The sequence below is a fragment of the Podarcis muralis genome, chromosome 1 (genome assembly GCF_964188315.1).
Source record: "Podarcis muralis chromosome 1, rPodMur119.hap1.1, whole genome shotgun sequence".
In the NCBI taxonomy this organism is placed as follows: Eukaryota; Metazoa; Chordata; class Lepidosauria; order Squamata; family Lacertidae; genus Podarcis; species Podarcis muralis.
In genome coordinates this window covers 81,482,741-81,505,346 of record NC_135655.1, presented here as the reverse complement: position 1 = coordinate 81,505,346, position 22,606 = coordinate 81,482,741, and the positions used below count along the sequence as shown (strand labels likewise).

Genomic DNA, 22,606 nt, shown 5'->3' with positions numbered 1-22,606 from the left:
ACTAATGTTGTGGGAACGCAGAGATAAGGCCAGGGGCATTTTGTTCAGGGGAAAAAAAATTATTCCTGGGTATGGAGCCCACTTCTTGGGTAGATCTAATAGCTTCTCATGTAGCTCTTTCACTAAAGCCAAGTGTCTTGTGTTTTCTCTCTTTGCAGTACGGTCGGTACATCCGCTCTGCGTTGCGCCAGGAGAAAGGCCTCTCTGCCATTGCGGACCTGCTGACTTACGACAGTGAGCGTGTGGTGAAAGCTGCGTCTGGAGCCCTGCGCAACCTGGCAGTGGATTCCCGTAACAAAGAGCTGATAGGTGAGAGCAGGAAGGGAAGGGACTTGGGTGGATTTCTTGTCCTGTTTCAGCAGTTGGGTGTGGGTAACACTTCGGGGGGGGGGGGGTTCCTTTCCGAAACACATGCTAGCTGAGTTATGCCAAGAATTGGCCAAACCAAACACAACTCATACTGCTTCTTGAAAGATGCTCAGTGCCAGGGAACACACTGGTGGTCAGGGTCCCTGTGCCCATAGGTGGCAGGATAATTGCTTGTGGGTTTGTGATCATTATTGATCAAGCATCATAGTAGAATATTGGAAGGTGGAGCCTGGCGAGAAAAGCCTTTGCCCTCCATCAGCCCCAGTCAGCATGGCCCAAGTATAGGGGTGCTGGGAGTTGGAGTCCATCCAACAGCCTCTAGAGGGCACCAGATTTAGGGAAACTGGCATAAAGTGATGCAAGGTTCAAGTGTGTGGAGGGTTTTTAGGCTTCTCCAGTATATATCTATTTATATAAACTTCAGTTTCCGTCTACCCCAAACAACATGGCTCCAAAGTAAGGGTTGATGGGAGTTGTAGTCCCAACAAGAGCACTAGCATTTTGTTATGGCTTTTCCTGTCATCTAGCTAAATAAGGCTTGGCTGGCAACTTGCTCTGCTGGGTGAATGAATGAAGTTCTGACAGTTGCATTCCCTTGATCAGCTGAGAACAGAATCCTCCCTCTCCGCTATATTCAGCCTGTGCCTTATATCAGTTTCATGGTAGGAGAGCCTTCGAGGTCTAAAAGAGTCTGTTGGGCAATTCTGCTTCTGTCTTCTGATCACTTCTGTTTATATTGTTCCTTTCCCCCTAACCAACTCTGATCTTCTCCTTTTCCTAGGCAAGCATGCCATCCCCAGTTTAGTGAAGAATTTGCCAGGGGGACAGCAAACGCCGGCTAAGAACCTCTCTGAAGATACTGTGGTCTCTGTGTTAAATACCATAAATGAGGTCATTCTGGATAACTTGGAAGCAGCCAAGAAACTGCGGGAGACGCAAGGCATTGAGAAACTGGTGCTGATCAATAAATCCGGGTGGGTACAGCTCCCAAGGGGGTTAAGTAGAGGGCGCTTGCACAGATTTCTACAAACCCCCCATCCTTCTTTTAGGAAGCTTATGGGCTGGGCTGTTTGTTCTTTTGTAATAATCTTCTGTTCTCTCCTCCTAGGAACCGCTCAGAGAGAGAAATCAGAGCAGCTGCTCTTGTACTGCAGACAATCTGGGGGTATAAGGAATTGCGGAAGCCACTGGAGAAGGAAGGATGGAAGAAGTCTGACTTCCAGGTATTTGGGAGTTAAGCCAGGGGTGGAATTTTCTGAAAACCCCAATGTTGAGCTTATCCACATGGATTTTTTTCTAATCCCCACCTCACTCACCAAGAAGAGAGTTCTCTCCTCTCCACTTCAGTTCCACAAAAAACCCCAACACTTCTAGCATGTTATGCACAGTCTTAATATGGGTACAGACGTACACTCTAGGATTCCTAAAGTAACCAGCACCTAAAGAGAAAAAATACAGCATTGCATATAACTATACAAATACAGTTATATTAACATATAAAATTATGCCGCAGAAATATAGCACAACATGTGTTTTGACTTTCATATGTGTGACGGTGGGTTTCAACAAATGAGCCCCCCATCAGCAGAAAGTCTTTTGCAACGGAGGGTCCCCACACGTCCTCCTAATTGACACTGGAGAGGTCAGGGGAGCCCCCAGAACAGCATGTGGGGGAGGAGAGGGGGTGTCATTTCGACTGGCAAGCAGAAATGCTTCCCCCAATCGAACACTTGACATAGTGCAATGTTGTTTCTTTTTTATAATTTTGCACATAATTCATTGGACTGGGTTCAGGCGCTTGATGCACAAGGGTGGTCCAGTGTAAGAGCAAAGCTCTTGATGAGGTCAGAACTGCCAAAATTATGTACAAATCGGTTCCAAATGGATTCCAGCGTTCTCACCTCTACACCACACTGTGTCAAAAGAGCAAAGGGTGAATCCAGCCTTTCAGTTGAAGGTCTAGGTTCTCAGGGCAGGCTGCATTCAACAGCTGCGAAAGCTTGTTTCTGCAGCCCTGTCCTCTTTAATGGGCGTGTTTGTGTCGTGCTGGGGTGCACCTAGAGCCCACATGGCTGGCAGCCTATGCTTTGAAGTGCTGAGGAAATACTTAGGTAGCTAGGAACATCAGCACGAATGGCAGCATAAATATACCGGCTGGTTCCTTCTTTTCAGGTGAACCGGAGTAACAGTACTCGAAGCCAGGGTGGCAATTCCTTTGATGACAGCACCTTGCCCCTCATTGATAAGAACCAAAAAGGAGGTAAGATGATATTTATTTTGTTTAAGACACTCTTCATTATCGCTGAGCTGCAGCAAGAGCCCATTAGTCAAAGAGCAAGATAAAAAAAAGAGTGAATGCATTTGTTTTGAAAGGGTGGCTCAGTGTTGCAGCAACACAAAACGTCATCAGTCAAAACTGTCGAAAGTTTCAATCTGTAGAAGGATTTTAAGAATATTATTATTTGCTCCTAATCAGTATTTCTAGCCTAGTGAAAGGGAATGACCAAAATTGCCAGCAGGCTTTCTGCTGGTGGGAAACTTCTGCTGTGACCTTAATTGAATGGCTTACTCTTAATGCCGCTATAGATAAGACAAGTCCCACATTAGTCAAAACAAGGAGCAAGGACTTTGTTGCTAACTGCTCTGATTTTTATATTCTGTGCAGACAAGAAATCTTCTCGAGAGGAGATCCAAATGGGCAACATGGGACCAGGTATGGTGTGTGTGTGTGTGTGTGTGTGTGTGTGTGTGTGTGTGTGTGAGAGAGAGAGAGAGAGAGAGAGAGAGAGAGAGAGATTGACTGACTGACTGACTGACTGACTGACTGATTCATTCATTCATTGATTACTGCTGGATAAACTCCAGCACCCTTCTGTGTATAGCTGTGCAGTGTTCTAAACCTGTCTCCAAAACCTAGTGGGCCACAGGTGCTTTGCCATCTAACTCAGTCCTGTACATGTGAACACACCAATACATAGCCAGTCCAGCTGTGCAGATGCTGTGCTAGGTCCTTGCCAGTGCTGTCCATCAACCCCACAGAGGTAGCTAATCCTCCTGCCACTTAGTTGCTGGAAGTCTACCTTTGCTAGGAGTAAAGCATAACCAGCGCTGTTACTGGTAAGGAAAGTTGAGTATAGCTTCTCTGGCTTCAGTGCGCTTGCATCCTTCTAATAAAATGCAGTAGGTAGCTGCATTAGGAGGCTAGCCTTGCTTTTATGTAGGCATTCAGCCAATGATAGATCCCTTCTAGCCTTTCCAAAATGAAACAGGATTCATCTTTCCCCTCTAGATGCTTACAGCTAATACATTCTCGTTATCTTCAGGTTGACACAGCTTTTCCAGAAACTAAGGCTGGCATATGTCTCTCTCCCTTAAATTAGCGGGCTTATTACACTCTAGGGTGTCCCTCCCAGGGCTAGGCAGCATTGTGGTGAGTCCTCTTTCCCCCCCAGTTCCATTGAGCTAGCTAGTAGGGAGAATACCGAGTGGAGAGAAGAATGCGGAGGGAATAATGGTTAGTGCTCTGTGTGCACATGTCTTCTCATCTGTAAATCAGCAAGGAAGGAGAAGATGATGCTTGTTCCCTGGCTGGCTGGGGAGATGTAAGTTGACTCCGGACTCAGAGGAAGGGAAGAGTCCTTGCTTACCTTGGGCCCATGCGACGTTTCCTCATATCAAGCCTTCCTCTTCATTTCAGACAATTACTCTACACTGAACGAGCGGGACCATAATAGGACATTGGAACGATCTGGAGAAGAAATGGAATCTATGAAGGGAGCCCCACTGATGGTAAAGACTGGGATATGCCCATTGAGGGAGACCTCTGGGGCATAGGTGTTTCTGGGCACGGGTAGCAAAAAAGATGGGGAGAGAACAAGAGAAGCTTGCTGTCCAAGCTTATTTTTGTAGTTTATATATCCCTCGATAGGTTTAAAAACAAACAAAACCCTCAAAGCTTAGAAAGCCAAGGATTTTTAGAACTGAATAATGCATTGGGAATAGTGTTGGTACAAACCATTTCTCTCCCCACCCCACCCCACCCCACCCCACCCCATACCAGTGTGTTTTGGGGGGCTGTAGTTTTGTTAACTAAACACCTAACCCATGTCTTTGTTGACTATTCACACCTTCAACTCAGCCTCTTTCATTTTCCCCAGTGACTTCTCAGTTAGACTTCTTGCTCCCTTTTCTCCCCTTCCTACATAACAACCCGTCCTTACTAACAATGTGTGTGTCTACAGCAGGAGGAAGGGCAGGAATCCTTTGCGGAGAGTGACGCGTTGCTTTATCCTCCTATGGTATGTCCCGTGGCTTTGGTGCTCTTCTGCTTCTGTATCCAAAAGCAGGGGAGAGGAAAATCTGGCCTGTTCCTCAAATCAATAAATCAAGCGTTCGCAAGGGCAAAATCTGGGACGTTGCTTAACAATCCACTTTTCAGAGACCCGCCTCACTGAGGACACTTGGAGTTTGGATTGCTTGATTCCATGCCTGCTTGCTCTGTATAAATCTTCTCCTTGTTGCCATTGGACTTGTGGCTATGTTAACCTTGGCTTTCTTGTCTCTCTCCACAGCAGAAGATCTAGAGCTGCCACCATCTGCCTTCTCTGTTTTGGGTTTATAACATACTTTGTATAACACTTTGTGGTGAAATGGACTGACTCTCTCTCTTTTTTAAAAAATCTCTTGGGCACACAAGTCCAGCCACCCAGCGCCAAATGACTGGCCCCGCCTGAGCCCACAGGGCCTCACACCTCCCTGTAGACGGCTGCGCCCATCCAATTCCCTGAACACTACTTTTTGTCTGTATTTTTCAAAAGTGCAGCAATTCCTGAAGACCAAATACTCTCGATGGATCTCACTCAAGCGACTAAGGCAGAACACTATAAAATTACGAGCTTCTCATCTGCAGCAGATGATGGAAGCCCCGTGGTGCAGATGGATCTCAGCTGAAAACCTACCATACTGGAACTAGGTTTTTTTTTGTTTTCTTAAATGCAGTGTCTTCTCTCTCCATGGAGAAGAACTCAGAGGACCAGTCTCCTCCTTCTCTTAGCCTATAGAATATATTTTTGTGTGTGATTCTTTTTTTTTTTCTTGCAACAAAGGATGCTGGAAGTACTGGAACATTCCTGGTGGTAGTGGTGGTGGTTTGGGAGGGAGGGAAGGGGGAGGGGATGACAAAGGAGGGACAGCTTGTGGGTGACTGCCATCTGGGCCATCTGGATGCAAGATGGCCTTAAAGAATATCTCTTTGAGATGACAGCCCTCTGTATCCTCATAGGCTGAGGAAGAATGTGTGGGTTTGCATCTGTTTCCTCCCGTTTTCTTGCTTCTTGGTAGTTTTAATCTGAGAGGGATTAAATCAGCGCCTAGGAAGCTATTTATTTGTGGGAGAAGAGCAATTTGGGGTGCAGGGGGGTCGAGGGAAAGGTGGAATCGGACCAGAGTACGTTAGGTGAAAGTTGGTGAAAGGGACAGAAGTCTCCCTACCTGGAAGCAGTGATGTTGGCTGTCGAGAGCAGAGGAACCACATTGGCTGTGTCTGGTTTTGGGGTTGCCGGTGGGTAGTTTTGGCTTAAGCAGTGGGTGCCTGGGTTGGGCTGCAAAAAGTGCAGAAGGCTGTTGAAGTTGGGAAGCTGGGTGATGTGGAAAGTTTGTGAGGGAGGGAAGACTTGTCTGTAAATATTGCCCAAATCCTCCCATGCAGGCAGGGGAATGAAAACTCTTAAATCTGTCACTATGTACACGTGCCTTTCTTCGCCACTGTGAAAAAGCTTTGTGCCCTTGGTAGTTTTGTGTGAGAAAGGCAAAAGGGCTTGGGCTGGGGAGATGGATATTTTGGCACAGAGTTGCGCTCCTGCTTCCTCTCTCTCTCTCTCTCTCTCTCTCTCTCTCTCTCTCCCCCCCCCCTCTCTCCCCCTCCTTGAACTAGAACCAGAATCCTAATCGTAATTGCCGTGGTGCATCCTAGTTGAGTGAGAGAGACCAGGAATGAATCTGTCAACCACCTAAAGGGCTCATGGGTTGGGGAGAGGTGTGAAAGCATGGTTAGGCGAGGGTTATGCTGTGCACCTTAATAGCTCACCTGTTTGGGGGAGCAAGAGGAACTTAGAGGGTCTGCTTACAGTCTTTGTCCTAATCTGCAAAGCAGCAGTAAAGGGGACAATAGTGACTAGCTCTGGGCACCATATTGGTGACTCCCACCTTTCTTTTTTTCTGCGGAAGATGACTGCAGTCTTTCCCTCCCTCCTCCCTCCCAGCCTCCCAAGCTCTGCCTCTGCCTAGTAACTGGAAGGAACTCTGTTGCCCTCAACTCCTGGGATTCTCTCCACACTAACAATCCACATTGCACAAGAGGGGGTGGGGGAAGGCCTAAAGTGGAAGATTTTTCGGTGCCTCTGATATGCTCCTATCCCAGTTTTTCTTTCCTTTTTGGGGGGAGTGGGAGGGATCAAACATGCAAATCAGCCTTCTGAGGGAAGAGTCACTTGACTTTTTCTAATGTAAAACACTATTTCCTTTTTTATTTCCAGATAAACCAAAAAAAGCCCCTTCCCCACTGACCAATTCAATGCTGTAAGAGGGACTAATAATTCACTGACTTCTTTTGTTTAGCTTTTCCTTTGCACCCCTGGGGGAGGGGAACATCCTGCTGTTCCTTGAGTCCTGTGCTCACTCTGTAATGCTTTTAAAGTGAAATGATTTTTATATAAATAAAGTTTTAAAGTGTGTATTTGTTAAAATGGAATTGCCTTCTCCAAATATTGTTGAGTCTGTCATTTGTTGTCTTCATATGTGCTGCAGACGAATATCCCTGAATATTCACCAAATCAGACTGGATTCACTTGGCAAGAGTCAGACAGGCTTCTTCAGGTGAATTGTAGCTATAAAGTTAACCAGAGACCCTGAAATGTCTTCCCAGTGAAGATTTACACAGACCATCCACAGCATGGTGGCAATCGTCCACCTCCATCTACATTGCAACAAACTAAACTTTTAAACCTACCCAGTAAACTTGTCAGTAGGACAATTTCTTGTTTTGAAAGTGCCTTGTTCTTCTTCCCTCTGAGCCAAGAGTTAGGAGATTTGTTTGTTTTTTTAAAAAATAAACTATTAATTTTTAAATTAAAGACAAAATAAAAGTACTGTAACATCAAACATACTGATTCAAAGGGCGGAGGAAGGAGAAATACTAGGATGGATTACAGGGAAGGGAAAAAATGGAAAATAATACCTTATATTAATTCATGCATCTTTTATCATCACAAGCAACAACATCAAGAAATCACTTTATCTCAGTATTCTAAAATATATCTTCTCCACAAACTTAATTGGACCATTAATGGTCTCTGTTCTGTCTCTAGTTGTATTCATGTATGTCAGAAATTTAGCTCAAATAGCATAAAAATGATCTAATTTAGATCCTCCCCTACTTAACTTTTTTAAATATGTGAGATGCTCAGAGAGAGCTATACCTCAGACTCTACCAAGCCAAACAACAGAGGGAGGTGGAAAAGATTTCCATTGACTGGCTGTTGACATTCTTGCTGCCCCTAATAATAGAAACTGAAGGGGCAGCAGTATTGCAGGATCACTAGAGAAAGCCCCCTGACTGCCCACTTGCCATGAAATGCAATGGAAGGTCCAAGCTTCTGAAAACCAGAGTTTCCTCCCTTGCCACCATTCTCCCCCGCCCCCAACAGATGCTGCAACTTTGGTGGATAATATGAACATGAAAAACACTGAGAAAGAGAAGCCTCGTGCGAATGAAAACAATGAACTGGAGTTTTGTTTAGTTCTTCAAAAGATGAAAACAGGAGTTTTGCCAACATTTGCCATCTCTTGCAACCAGAGGGGGGTGGGGGAGGCAGAGGTTTGAGATCAAAAGCAACAAACCTATGATGGCACGAAAAGGCAATTAAGAAACCAAGCTAGCTTGCCGTTTCTGTAGTGGAGATGAGAACTTTTAACATGAGAGGGCTGGTTTGTTTGCCCACCTCACAATATACCTCCTAAATAATTGGAAACATAGCACATAAATGTATTCCGTTAATTCAGTTTACAACATTTGCTAAATCTTTAGCTTGTCAGGGGGATTGTTTATGTTCTCTAAACTTTCGGATCCTTAACTGCTCAAATATCTGAATTCTAAAGGCTTGATATCCAATACAGTGGTACCTCGGGTTAAGAACTTAATTTGTTCTGGAGGTCCGTTCTTAACCTGAAACAGTTCTTAACCTGAAGACCACTTTAGCTAATGGGGCCTCCTGCTGCCACCGCTGCGTGATTTCTGTTCTCATCCTGAAGCAAAGTTCTTAACCCAGGGTACTATTTCTGGGTTAGCGGAGTCTGTAACCTGAAGCGTCTGTAACCTGAGGTACCACTGTATTTACAAGCCAGGCAATGGGCTCCTCCTAAGGTCTTAGATATCCTGGGAGGGTGATTTCAAATGTCAGATTGAAGAATATAAGTTGGATCAAATTTGGATAAATGCTTCATTAAAAATTACCTCCTAGGATTCAGTAATCTGCTCTAAATATGATACTTGGGTGGATGTCCTCTTTCTCAATGAAGTAATAGTTCCACCGCAGATCTAAAAGGTCCTAACCTTTTAGGTATCTGGAGGGGATCCACCAAATATGTGAAAATCCAGATGGAATGCCCCAGGAGCATAGAGAACATTCACTGCAGATTCTACAGGAATAGTACCATCAAAAGTGTATTAATTATGATTACATTTGTGTGCGAAGCAGTGCCCTGGAAAAGAAAAACCACTGCTGCAGTGATACATGTATGTACATATTGATGTGACACGAAGCACCTATTATTTATTATATTTATTAGTTGCAGGGCTGGCCCAAAATATTTTGGCACCTGAGGCAGGCCCCAAAATGGTGCCCCCCCCCCTCCCTGCCAGGGAAGGAGGAGTGAGGGAAGATCAGGAACAAGTGGGGAAGAAATATCAATATTGGGATCTGCTGCCCAGGTGGATCCTGTTGCCTCAGGTGGTCACTTCACCTTGCCTAATGGGTGGGCTGGCCCCAATTAGTTGTTTTTTTACAAAATTGAAACTCAAATTGACTTACCAAAAAGCAAATAAAACAAGTATAAAACACCACTTTGAATCTATTGTGTTGGTGTGAATGTGACCATTTGGGCACAAGAGTTTCATATGTGGTGGCCATGTTCCAGGATACAAGTTTTCTGGCAAAGAATCTTTTAAGACATCACTGCTCTTAAACCAGATAGGTGTTTTTTTCCTGGACCCAGGGCTCAAAGTCTACATCTGGGCTGTCATGCAAAGATATAATTCATTTTCTACTAGCTGCCACAGGACTGGGAATTGTTCACCAAGTTGATTGTAAGGTGCTGGTGGGGGGAGATGTGGTTCTTTTATTTTAAATTTTTTTTATACCTCTCTTCATCAGTAGTTCATGGCACTAGCTGGAAAATTAACACAAAGCCACTGTGCTCTTAGAGGAGAAGCAAAGAGTGACAATTTTGCAACAATTTGGCTCCTTTTTTGCATTATGTGATTAGTCGGGGAGGTTTCGTTAAACCTCTGGATTCCTACAGAACATTTTGGCTGGACTTATCACCAAGGCACCTATTATTTTAATATCTGACAGTTGTCCTGCGTCCTGTGTTTTATCATGAACTTGTGGCCCTTTTTATTATATACCCTCTGGCACAATACTCCTATGCATATTGTTTTTTGTTACATGGTTTTCCCCCCTGTATTACTGCTGCATGCATGGATGGATGATTAATGTGTGTAACAATATAAAAAGCAAATACTAAAAGTATAAAAACCTCTATATTGGATAGTGCCTGTAAGGAATAATATCTACCCTCTTATTTAAATACACAAAGCAGTTCAGAAAGTGCTTTATGGTCTTTATGGTTACTGTTTTCATAAGTCTGTGAAAAGATGAATATTTATTGCAGAACTAGATCCCTGCCTTCCCTTTTTCCCCTTAAAAAGAAAGAAAGAAGAAGAACCAACTTTGAGCCATCCACTTTCTCATATCAATATCCTTTCACATAGGAACATTTTCTTTTTGGAAATGTATGCTCCCCTGTGTAAGTCAGTGAGCCATATTCCTCCTTCACTCTGTTGTTCCATTTCCACGACTTTCGTATCTCCATCATCGGGCCACAGTGTGGTGGTATTGTTATATCAGAAAATCTCATGCATAAAACTACAGAGGTTGTGTCTTAATTTCTTTCAATTCACTGAAAGAGAGAAAACAGGACAATTTACCCCCTTTCCACATCTCAAAATTGAAAATGGGGTGGGGGCATTTCTCCAGATGATTACTTGGATGATTATTACTCAGAACCCAGATTATTACTCGGGGGACTTGTTAAGTTTTTGTTTCTTCAGTAAACAAGGTCCTGGAGTTTATCACTGTGTAGAAAGAGGAAAGGAGCATAGGAAGGAGATAACTTCACTAAGGGCCCTCCTGCATAGAGTGGGGTGGGTGGGTTATGGGGTGGAAAGAGACTGGACCAACTGTCTATCCTGTTGAAGGGCAGCCATGGTACTCAGCACCCAGGAAGAGTAGGAAATTGCAGAAAAATACAACTAGCAAGCATAGGGCTAGTTAGTGCATGAAGGGGTAAAGGACCACAGAGTTATATTGCTAAATAGACTCAGCTAGGTCACACCCCCTCTTTTCTGGAGAGGGAGGAAGTGACGTCTCTCCATCATGCAACAATATGGACATGTGTAAGCTTGCTCCCAAACTTACAGCACATGCCTGGAACACTATTCTGTACTTTCTACCCAAGAGTGTTATATGCCTGTATTAGCCTTGCTGCTGCTTGGTACAATGCATGATTAAGACCTTGAATCTGTAAGTAAGGTATTTTAAACTTACTCAGCAGTGTGTAGTCTGCTGATTGCAGGAGGAGTAGAACGTGGCCAGCTGCTGTGTGCAGCTGAACAGAATAAAAATGGTGCAACAACCTATATTCCTAACATTATACTACAGCTTAACTCTGCTACCTGGGCGCGCTCTCTGTAAGAGAGTGCACAATGCCCCACATTTTGAATCCAGGTACCCAGCTGGTTTCTTTTGTTGCTCACCCACACATGTGGGCACAAGGATTCATATAGCTTAGTCCGTAGAGCACGACTCTCTTAATCTCAGGGTCTTAAGTTTGAGCCCAACTTGGGCAAAAGCTCCCTGCATTGCACGGGGGTGGAATAAGAGGACCTTCGTGGTTCTTTCCAACTCTACATTTCTACAATTCTAAGACCTATTTAATTCTCCCCACAGGAATTTCCCTGCATGTTTGTAGCCTTCAGGGGAGCTTGCACACAAGGCCTATAACAGAAGGCCTCGCCCCAGATGGTTTGTCTTCCTTAAGATAGGCAAGACCAGCCTCTTCATTAGGGTCACCCCAGGCTGATTATGGAGGACTGAGAAGGTGTGCAGATCGTCTTGTAATATTTATGTGGTTGCCACCTAGTGGCCAAAAGGCAAAGGTATGCTAAAAACTGTAACAGGAACCAAGAAGTTAAACTAGCTATTGCTCATCTTGCTGATGTAGCCTGCATTTATTATACATATGAATGCATTGACAGTGGGCCTAGTGAGGCATTTTAAGATCACCAATTTCTGGCTTCCCTGCATGCCAGACATCTGCTGCCGCAGGAGAACCACTTTCCACAGTGGGATCCCACTGGGCTGCAGTTTGTCTGTTGAATACCAGAGTTGTGTAGGTGCAGCAGCCAATCATCTGGATCAGTCTCTATAGAAATGTCACTCTCTCAAGAGGATTCAAAGGCCTCAGGTGCCCTTATAAAGTGACGTCTCTCTACGCCAGAATTTTGTATACTTGAACGCCTGATCTGTTTTCCAAGTAGCTCATCAAGGGATAATTGGGCTGTGAATCTTTCACCCATAAGGAGCAAAGTGTGAATCTCTTGGCCCCCAGCTGAGCTTATATAAAGCCAGTAGCTCCCCTGTTCAGTTCGCCTGCTGAGATGGCCAAAGGCATAGCTATGCATAGTCAGGTCTTGGTGGTTGTAATTTGTAGCGTGTGACTGCTGCTCTGAGCAGTTAGAAAAGAAAAGCTGAGTGGGCCAGTTTGTGTCAAGCTAGATCCTGATTCTACTTAAGGATCGGGTTCATGGAGGCTGTAAGCAGAATACTTCTCTGCATGCAAACACTGTCTGCAGTAAAACGGGAGAAAAACCATTTTGACTGATTCCTTGACCTGAAGTCAGCTCCGCTGGTAAGTAGAGGAAGGGGTTTTGTGCTTTATATCTACAGAGGCTACATCTCAGTGACTGCAAGATTGGCCCTGTGATTTAAGGTAGGTATTCTCTCCTCTCTGATCCCAGTTTGCTATGAGATCATCACACAAGCTTAGTTTTCTTGCATTCTTATCAGAGCCTGTTCAAGGCATTTTGCTGTGGGAGGCAGAAACATGCATACACTTCCCCCATGTAAAGTCAAGTGTACATAGCACCCAAGACTGGTTTTCCTGGGAGTGAAAATACAATGACAAAAAATTAAAAGCCTAATAATTTACGCTGCTTCCATGACACCCAAAAACGGTTGCCTGAAAGGCAGGGAAGTTAACATTTTTCTGTCCTTTCCCATGGCTACCCAAGCCTGTATCTACCTGCAGAAATTGGTTAGCTCCCAATACCACTCCTGGTAATTGACAAAACCAAAGACAATTTCTGAAAACAAATGCTATAGGAATAAGCATGTGTATTAGGAACACATGTGTAATGTGCTTCAGCAGCAGAATGCTATTATCAGCTTTTGTTTGTATCATTTGAATTTTGCTTTAGTTTGGCATTCCAGGCACCCTGCTTATGTTCTTTCTTTGACTCAGAAGATCAGAACAAAATATGGTGTAAGCGTGCACTGTATAAAGTAGAAGAATCTGCTTGTATTTGTTCTGGAAAGGTTAGCCATTGAATCAAGCATGGATTAATACAGAAGATGGAGTTGGGTTGACTTCCAAATTAATGTAGAGGGTTCCATCTTTAAGATGATTTGATCCCCCTTCTTATTTGCATTCCTTTAACAAAATTACATATTGTGTTTAGATCCCCACTGAGTGTGACACTGGAATATTTGTTTTTCTGTTCACAATCTTACAGAGTTAAGCGCATCTACAAATATTATTTAATGGGCTTGATTCTGCTTTGGGTTGTGGCAGTGTGCTTTGCTGAGCAAAACAGGAAGTTGCCTTTATAATGAATCAAATTATAAGTTCATGTAGCTCAATATTGTTTTTGCTGACTGGCAGTGGGTTTCAGGCAGGAGTTGTTCCCAGATGTCAGGAATTGAGCCCTAGACTTCTACATGCACAGCATGTGCTCTGTCACCAAGCTATGGTCCTCTCTCAAATAAAGTCTCCAAGAAAATGAGTGACGACTCCAACTTTTAACTATCTGAATATTAAGTGAATCTTAATTAACTTAATTTGTAGTTTTTATGGATTGTACAAGAACTAATTCCCATTAAATGTTGCCCATAGTGTGGCATGAACAAAAGGCAACTACGCTATTTGTTGCTTATCAGAGTTATCCCTCCTGGTTTTCTTTATAGAGTATATATTGTTTTAAAAGTATGTGCTGTCCCAGATTTTTCTTACACTCCACCCAGGGTCTTTTACACAATTCTGTTGACTAATGCCATATTTAAATTTATTTAGCCTCATATTTTTCTGTCTTTCTTAGGCTAAAGAAAAATATAATTAAGGGTCCCTAGGAGCAAAAGCATAAACTCTCCTCAGGTGTTGGATTTTCTTTCTCCTTCCAAGGACAGCTGAAAAAATAAAATTGGAAAAACAAACAAATGAATAAATAATTGAGCAGTTGCAATGGATTTTTAACTGGTGTCCCATCTTCTTTTTAGTTTTCTGATTAATATTGTTTTGTTTTGTCTCATACTTTTATCAATGTAGTTTATGTTATATACACGGAAAAGAATTTGGTACCTTTTTATATTTTGTTTATGCTTTGATTCTTCAAGACACGAGGGGCAGGAGGTTAAGTTCTCTCTGTGAAGTCTTTCAACTTGAAATCAAATGTCAAGACTGGGGAAGGAATAATTTCTGTTCAACAAGGAGCAATAGGAGTTTCTTTCCCCAGTATCTCCAAGTAGGGCTGCAAGATAATCCTTCCTGAAACTCTGAAGAACCACTTCCAGTCAGTGTAGACAAAACTGAGCTTGATGGAAAGATGGTCTGACTCAATATAAGGCAACTTCCACTGCTACCATGCTAATACTCCAACTAAGAGGTTGGAGATAGAGGCTTGATTGAGTCGTGCCTATTAGGAACTTGGGTTCCACCAAAGTAAGATTTTGAATTGTTGAACCAATCTCAGAAGGTGATTCACATAACTATATCCTGGTGGTTTCAAAATGCTGTTGAATAGATTTTGTGAATGATTCAACACTTGTCCACTTTGTGAGTCACTACAACCAGGCTTAATCCATCCTTGGAAAAACGTCAATAATATGGTGAATTGTGATTTTGGAAAAAATATACAATGTCCGTTACACATCTTAAATGACCAAAAAGCCAAATCGGGTTGACTTCATTATATGCAAATGTCTATGAATGAAACTTGAAACTTACTTGTATCATCATGAGACAGAATTATGGCTTTGTTCAAACCAAAGATAATGAAAGTGGACTCAGATGTCCTTGATCTGGTCATTAGAACAGCAAATGTTGGGATTTTCCATTTGGTATGTCTTTATCACCAACACATCTTTGTCTGTTTCTCTCCCCCTCCTCCTGTTTTTGATGCTGGCTGTACATGCAACACCAAGACTATGCTGAACAACACCTCAGCCCCTGAATTCATCCTACTGGGCTTCTCTGGATTCCAGGAGTTCCAGATCCTGTTGTTCTTCAGTTTCTTGGTAGTCTACCTCTTCATTCTCCTTGGCAATGCCTTGATCATTCTCCTCTCAAATATGGATGTGGCTCTACATGTCCCCATGTACTTCTTCCTGAGCAATTTCTCATTCCTAGAGATGTGCTACACCTCAGTCACAGTTCCCCGGCTGCTGGGGGACTTTCTCACTGGCCCCCAAGCCATCTCCTTGCAGGCTTGCATCACCCAGATGTATTTCTTCTTCTCGCTTGGTACCACAGAATTTTTCCTCTTGGCTATTATGGCCTATGACAGGTATTTAGCCATCTGCCAGCCACTGCAGTATCCTGTGCTCATGAACAGCTCTGTCTGTGCTTGCCTAGCCTGCAGTTGCTGGCTGGGGGGCTTCCTGACCCCCTTCTTGCCCATAGCCTTCATCTCCCAGCTCCCCTTCAATGGCAGCAACCAGATCAACCACTTCTTCTGTGACACGAGCCCCTTAATTAACTTATCGACTGGAGACACCTTCATGGCTGACACAATGGTCTTTCTTGTCTCTGCAGTGATTGTGCTTGTGTCCTTTCTCCTGACTTTGACTTCTTATGCCCTGATTGTTTCTACCATCTTGGATCTCCCATCTGCTTCTGGAAGGCACAAGACCTTTTCCACATGTGCCAGCCATCTCACGGTGGTCACCATCTTCTACAGCACTGTCATCTTCATGTACCTCTGTCCACATTCCGGTCAGACTTCTGAACTGGAAAAAGTGGTATCTGTGTTCTATACTGTCATCACCCCAGTGCTGAATCCCATCATCTATACCCTCAGGAACAAAGATGTGAAAAAAGCCTTGGGAAAGGTCCTCAGCCGAGTAAAGAACACGTGTCTGAAGAACACACAGAGAACTGCCCTTATTGTATTGTCATGAACCTCGGCATACTCAAGTTGTTTGTGCATTGCTGTGAATTTGCACTGAGAATTTTGTAACAAGACAGGTATTTGTTAAATGCATTTAGTTTATATTAAAACTACATTTCAAGGTCTTTGTAAAGAAACATGGCGACATCCCAAAAGAGTCATCTAAAAATAATTACAAGCAATATATTATCAACACACAATTTGTGCTGAGCACTTGTCTGCAGGGGTCTTTTGTTGCTGGGGTCCATTATTCTTTCAGTGACAGACATAAAAAAACTCATGCACTGAAGCCAGGTTAGGGAGATCTTTCATAAGTTCAGGACATTTCTTTTCTACTCAACTGTCATCTTCTGATATATTTACATTACAGTAACCCTTAGCCAACATTTGCTAGGTGTTCCACATGGACATGATAAAAGCTTCAAGCAGAACAGTCCAACTATTAGGACAGAATACTAGCAGTGATGGTGAGCATGACTGAGTGAAAAATATTAGAGCTGAAAATTTGAAATACACATTCAAGAGAAGCAGCTGCTGTTGCCTTTGCACTTCAGCATGTAGAAACCACATATTTGAATGTTCTCCCATGCATAGCCTCACCACCACAAACACATACATACACACACCTTATCAGGGAGAAGGGTTCTATCATAGTCTTCTTGCAGGCATGCCCATTTTCTACTCTTTGGAATTTTCTTTATATTCAGCCATACAATACTATCCTCTGCCACCTGAAGTGGTAAATTCCACCAGAAGCAGCACTTGTTTCTGCTGATCATGGAACTTAGCTTGCAAGGTGGCTATGGATGACTGCAGTCATGAGCTGGTTTTCTGTAGTATCTGGCAAACATTGTGCAACTGCTGGTAGTATTTTTCTCACATTGTGTCTGGATTAGAGATGGAAAGGCCTGGGAAAAAACTGGAAAAATTGGGGGGGTACAGGTCCCCCCCCATTTTTCCGGTTTCCCCCCAGGCCTTCCCATCTCCAGCCTGGATGCTGTAGGGACTGGCTTCCCACTTGGTGAGAGTGGGGTACACATGTCATACCTAGGATAAATGGCCATTTGTAGCCACCATATTTTATAAGGGGAAGCTGGAATTTTTATTTCTAATCCCAATGCAGGGATCACTTTAGTCCTGGGTCAACCACAGGGACCCCATGTCTATTTCCATTCCCTTCTTAGCTCCTGTAATGGAGGTGAAATGTGATGTTCTTTAAACCGATGGCAATAAGGTGAATTAATGGCTGCCAGAGTGAAGTCTTTACCCCATAACTTTCTCCACGACCCTTTTAACTGGGTTGTGCCCCTGCTCAGGGTCTTTATTTTTGTTGTCACACTTGTGGTTGGAAAGCATTGTCCATCCAGATCAAACTGGTTAGTGACTCTGAATGGCTTGTTTTTGCCTGCCATTGTAGAATATGGCTTCACTTGCTTCCACGAGAAGCCCCATCAAAGGCTAAAAAGAAGTTGGGAGCATGCTTTGGGTCAGTTCACAAATCCACATTCATTCACTTTAGCATCAAATGGGGACATGCAAGGGTGAATCAGCCACCGTAGATATGATACCCAGACTTCTGCCTAGTGTGCTGCTTTTTGATTGAGTCATTCACACATTCAGCTGCTAGTTATCAAACGTACAGTGAACAATTTATTTGAGTGACCAAAGCTCAGTGCATGCACAAGGATCCCAGATTCAATTCCTGGCATATCCCACTTCCAAAGCTCTTCCAAAGCAGGCTGAGAGAGAGATCTGCCTGAAATCCTCAAGGGTTACTGCTGGTCAAAGTAGACAATGCTGGGGTGGGTGGACCAATGATCTGACTGTAAATGGCAGGTTCCTATGCACTCATCTTTTTGAGTCAAAGGCTTGGAGCTTTCTGTAGAGCAATGGAAAACACTGATAAAACCAAATTTCTTGAATTTGCGGAGATGGCAAAATTAACATTAACAAAATTAACATTTTGTTAGAGTAGTTAGAGGCTACTCTAATCAAAAAATTAATAAAGAGTGGGAATGCGTTAAGGAATACATGAAAAAAGTCAGTGCTGGAGCTTAATAATTAATATGCAAAAGTTTTAAAGGCACAAGGAGATAGGATAATAATATATTAAGGATGGAAAATAAAGTGAATAACGCAACAATAACAAAAATAATAGTGAGTAAAGAAGATCGCACACAGGTGGAGGGAAGAACTGAGCTGTGGGGGAGGGAGGTGAAGGGATTAATTGAAATTGTTAAAGATTGGTATAGGATTTAAGAGATTTAAATTTTATAAAGATTCTATAAGAAAAGCAGCAAGCAGCAAGAAATATCAAGTAAAGGTATCGGAGAGGAGATCAGTGTAAATGAAAACATGAGACTTATGGTTTTGCTACATATGTTATTTTGGAGTTGTCTGTTTATTTTGGAGTTGTTTGTTGTAAGGAATGTATATTATATGAATAAAATAATAAAGGATTTGGAAGAAAAAAGAAAAACACTGCATAGTGCTAATGACTGGGCACAAAAGACATGCTCTCTACAATACACATCTGCTGCTTTGTACCTTGAGCTCCATCTGCAGATGTTTATTTTTTTTAAAAAAATTACCAGAACTTTGCAAACACACACACACACACACACACACACACACACACACACACACCTCACTTATGTGCCTTGGTGTTCCCTAGCTACTCATTAGAGAGTCCATTCCCCGGTGTTGCAGTAAGAAGAAGGTTCATGCAACTATATTGTGAGTAATTTTTAGAGGGCAGATCTTCCTGGGGGTTTAGAATAATCCAGCAAGCATGACTGTGAGGAAGTGATATGATCTAAGGAGGAGAGACCATCCCAAGCAGTATCTCTTCACTATACAAGGAGAATTTAAAGGCAAACAGAGCTGGACAACTTTGTCTTTAGAAGTATGGATGGTGAGTACTCTTAGTCTAGGGCAACTACTTTTAAAGAACTGCCACACTGAATGAAGTCTGTGGTCCAGCTTCTTCTGGACTCTTGTTTTTAAGACCTGGTGGGTGTGTTGTGGGCACTAAATGGAAGACCATTGAATTATTCCACTTGGCCACTGGACACTGCCCCCGAAAATGGGTATGGGGAACATCCAAATGCTTAGGAGAAGGTCACCTGAAACTCTGCATTAGATAGGAATTGAAAAAAGCCAAGGGTACGTCTTCCTAGTCTTCAAAGTCAGCTAAACATGAGAAAAATAAATATCATCTATCCCACTGAAATCTCATACATACACTTTACTGCTAATAAGAACACGTAGTTTTTAGGTACACCCACCCCTGAAACACCTGTCAACCTTATTAAGTACTTGACCTTGATGAGGTCATATTCACAACCTATGGGTTACTGATGCTTTGGGTATAGGGAAAAACACATGCCTGTCATCAGTCACATTGACAAAGGGCTGGAGTTAATTTTTTCAGGGTGTGGACAATCAAAAGCAGAAAAAAGATAATATCATATAGCCTATGGGTTGGAAGGTACCAATCCATTTAATCTAACCACCCTGCCCCTCCCCTCTTCAGCCACCTCAAGGCAACAATGGTGCATTCACAGCTATTGTGTTTCAATCAAGCTTGTTTGATAAGCATTTGTTGCCTTCTCAGATGATTCCAGATCAGCTGCTGCCTTTGAGAGCAAAACCCTGACATGCTTTTTTCATGCTGTGTTCTGGGGTTACCGGTATTAGCTTGAGCCAGACTGAGTTGTCCATGCTGGAAAAGAAAGCATCCACCCAGCCTTCTTTAGAGCTGATTTGGATATGTGTGTGTTTGGAGGGGGGGAATGCACTTTCTGAACTCAAAATGCACTCTCACTGGCCATACAGCTCTCTGATTATTATTATTGCATCTAGATCAGTTTTGCCCCATGGGATGAGGAGCACACATCTGTTCCCCACTTGTTTCCATATGAATCAGCCCTTAGATTTAGACATTTTTTCCTATTGTAACTTGAAAAAGTTATCTGTGAGCTCTGGCTAGGGGAGAGTTCCTTGATGCCAGGAGTGGGGAGCCTGTGACCCTCCTAACACTATTGGACTCCAATCCCCCATCAGCCTCAGCCAGCACGACCAATGCTCAGGTATGATGGGAGTTGGAGTCCAACAACATTTGGGGGTCCACCGCTTCCCCATACCAGCTGCACACCATTAATGGCTACAAAGTGAGCCCAGGAAACAAAGTAAGATTCTGTCTTAAATCCTGTAACTGGTTTCCTGGGAGTGAGCCCCATTGACTTCAACCCTGAGTAGACATGTATAGGATTATCCTGTTAATGGATCTCACTTTACACTAAAGGTACTACAAATAAACCATCAGATGACTGACTTCTGCCATAACAGAACCCTAGAAGGCGCATGACCCTCTTTGTTGTGCTAGGATGACAGAGAACTTGAATCCAAACCTAAATTTATAGTATGTCTTGAATTCCTCCTGCATAATAATGACAGTCTGGAAGTCATCCCATTCTTAGGGATGATTTAAAGTCTATAGGAATAATTCCCTTTAACCTTGTGAGAATAGGAACCTCCATTTTCTAAGACCCCACCGTTGTTGTGCAGAAAAGCTTTCAGAGAAGCATCCATAGATCACTTGGATTGTTCCCTTAGTTGTAATCCTTACTACAGGGTTGTTGCAAGTGGCCCAGAGTTAACACAAGGACTTAACATTAGCTCAGTGGCAGAGCTTCTGTTTAGCATATGGAGAGCCATGCTGGATCAGACTAAAAGACCATCTAGTCCATCATTTGGTTCTCACAACGGTCAGCCAGATGCCTATGGGAAGCCTGTAGGAAGGCCTGAGCACAACAGCGCTGAATGCCCTCTCCACTTGCAATTCTCAGCAGGTTGAACAAAGGGATAACGGCTAGTGGCTGTTGACTGGTTAGCAGCTGTTGGTTGTTCCATGTGCTACATACTTGATCCACGTTGGCTCTTTAGCCACATTGCCTTGGTCATTTCTTGGTGCAAAGGGGACTTAGAAAAACTGAGAAAAAAATAAATGACGTGTGTGTGAAAGAGAGACAGAATATACCTTATTTTAAAAATAAAATCTACACAAGATCTGAATGTTTAGAATTAACCTTCTGCTTTTATCCCTGGGGCACAATAGCCTAACAATGCTGTGCCGGTCCTCTTAGATGCAGCCTCAACATGAGAACTGGACCCTTGTGGAAGAGTTTGTCTTGGTGGGCTTCACAGGCATCAACGAGGGGCGCCTGCCTCTTTTTGCCTTCTTCCTGGTCATGTATTTGCTGACCCTGACCGAAAATGCCATCCTGGTCCTGCTGGTGGCAACAGAAAGGCGCTTGCACACCCCCATGTATTTCTTCCTCCTCCACCTTTCATGCCTGGACATGTGGTACACCTCCCTCACTGTGCCCAAGATGCTGGCCAGCTTTGGATCTCCTGGTGGTAGAATTATCTCCTATTCTGCCTGCTTGGCCCAACTTTACCTCTTCACCTTCTTGGGCAGCACTGAGTGCTTCTTGCTGGCAGCCATGGCCTATGACCGCTATGTGGCTATTTGTGTGCCTCTGCGTTACCAGGAGATGGTAGGCCGAGATGCTTGCATGCTTCTGGCTGCTGGCTCGTGGCTAGTGGGGTTCCTCACCCCAGCACTGCCCATCTACTTCATGTCCCAGTTGACTTTCTGCGGCCCCAATGTTATAGACCACTTCTTCTGTGATGCTTCTCCACTCATTGTCCTCTCATGCACTGATGTCTCCCTGAAGGAGACGGTTGACTTCCTGGTCTCGCTGATGGTGCTCCTGGTTTCCTCTGTTGTCATTGTAGTATCGTATGTCCGCATTATCTCCGCAGTGCTGAAGATTCATTCCGTCGGAGGGCGCCGCCGTGCCTTTTCCACCTGTACTGCCCACCTGACAGTGGTGTCCATCTTCTATGGGACACTCTTCTTCATGTATGTACGTACTAAGGTGGCCTCATCGATCAACCTCAACAAGGTGGTGTCAGTATTTTATGCAATAGTCACCCCTGTGCTCAACCCCCTCATCTATAGCCTACGGAATGCAGAGGTGAAGGGGGCCTTATACAGGGTTATTTCCAAGACAAAGCAGCTTGCAACCTGACAAGAACACAACCTGATTTCTTCTGGGGGGTTGAGGGTTGGAGGGATATTTTGCAACATAAGCCAATCCTATCTACCCGAGAACCATCCTTAATAGCTCTCTTTGCTCCACTCTTCTTGTTCCAGTCCCAGCTTAGCTGAGGGATCACAGGTAAGCTGTCACCTTTTAACCTTTGGTTGGAATTTTTATAGATGGAAAACTATCTTACAGAATTGCTGTTGGTGCAAGATTTCTGTTGGCACGGTAACTGATCCAAATGAGAGTTATGGGCAGGGAGACATTTAACGGCATACTTATCCCCCCCCCCTCCCATTTTATTTTCTGAAGAAAATGTGTAACAGCTAATATTAAAAAGAAAATT

At 43.5% G+C, this 22,606-nt stretch overlaps 3 protein-coding genes across 10 annotated transcripts in view; all 3 read left to right on the top strand.

Annotated features, from left to right (window-relative positions):
- Positions 1-7,117, top strand: part of CTNND1 (catenin delta 1) — a 56,069-nt gene extending 48,952 nt beyond the window's left edge. For 5 of the 8 annotated variants that reach the window (XM_028738202.2, XM_028738180.2, XM_028738220.2 and 2 more), the window contains 8 exons: positions 159-309; positions 1,151-1,343; positions 1,478-1,592; positions 2,542-2,629; positions 3,035-3,082; positions 4,067-4,158; positions 4,611-4,667; positions 4,941-7,117. In XM_028738202.2, the coding sequence (XP_028594035.2) occupies positions 159-309; positions 1,151-1,343; positions 1,478-1,592; positions 2,542-2,629; positions 3,035-3,082; positions 4,067-4,158; positions 4,611-4,667; positions 4,941-4,952 (756 nt within the window). In that variant the 3' untranslated portion in view covers positions 4,953-7,117. The remainder of the gene's footprint in view (positions 1-158; positions 310-1,150; positions 1,344-1,477; positions 1,593-2,541; positions 2,630-3,034; positions 3,083-4,066; positions 4,159-4,610; positions 4,668-4,940) is intronic. The other 3 variants (XM_028738194.2, XM_028738212.2, XM_028738206.2) reach the window with 3 other exon arrangements.
- Positions 7,118-10,891: 3,774 nt separating this feature from the next.
- Positions 10,892-18,605, top strand: LOC114585170 (olfactory receptor 11L1-like). The gene has a single exon (XM_028707545.2). It carries the CDS (start codon positions 15,009-15,011, stop codon positions 16,155-16,157), a length of 1,149 nt encoding a protein of 382 aa, XP_028563378.2. The 5' UTR covers positions 10,892-15,008; the 3' UTR covers positions 16,158-18,605.
- Positions 18,606-21,294: 2,689 nt separating this feature from the next.
- Positions 21,295-22,245, top strand: OR6Q1 (olfactory receptor family 6 subfamily Q member 1). The gene has a single exon (XM_028705797.2). The coding sequence runs from the start codon at positions 21,295-21,297 to the stop codon at positions 22,243-22,245; it is 951 nt and encodes a 316-aa protein (XP_028561630.1).
- The last annotated feature ends 361 nt before the right edge of the window (positions 22,246-22,606 follow it).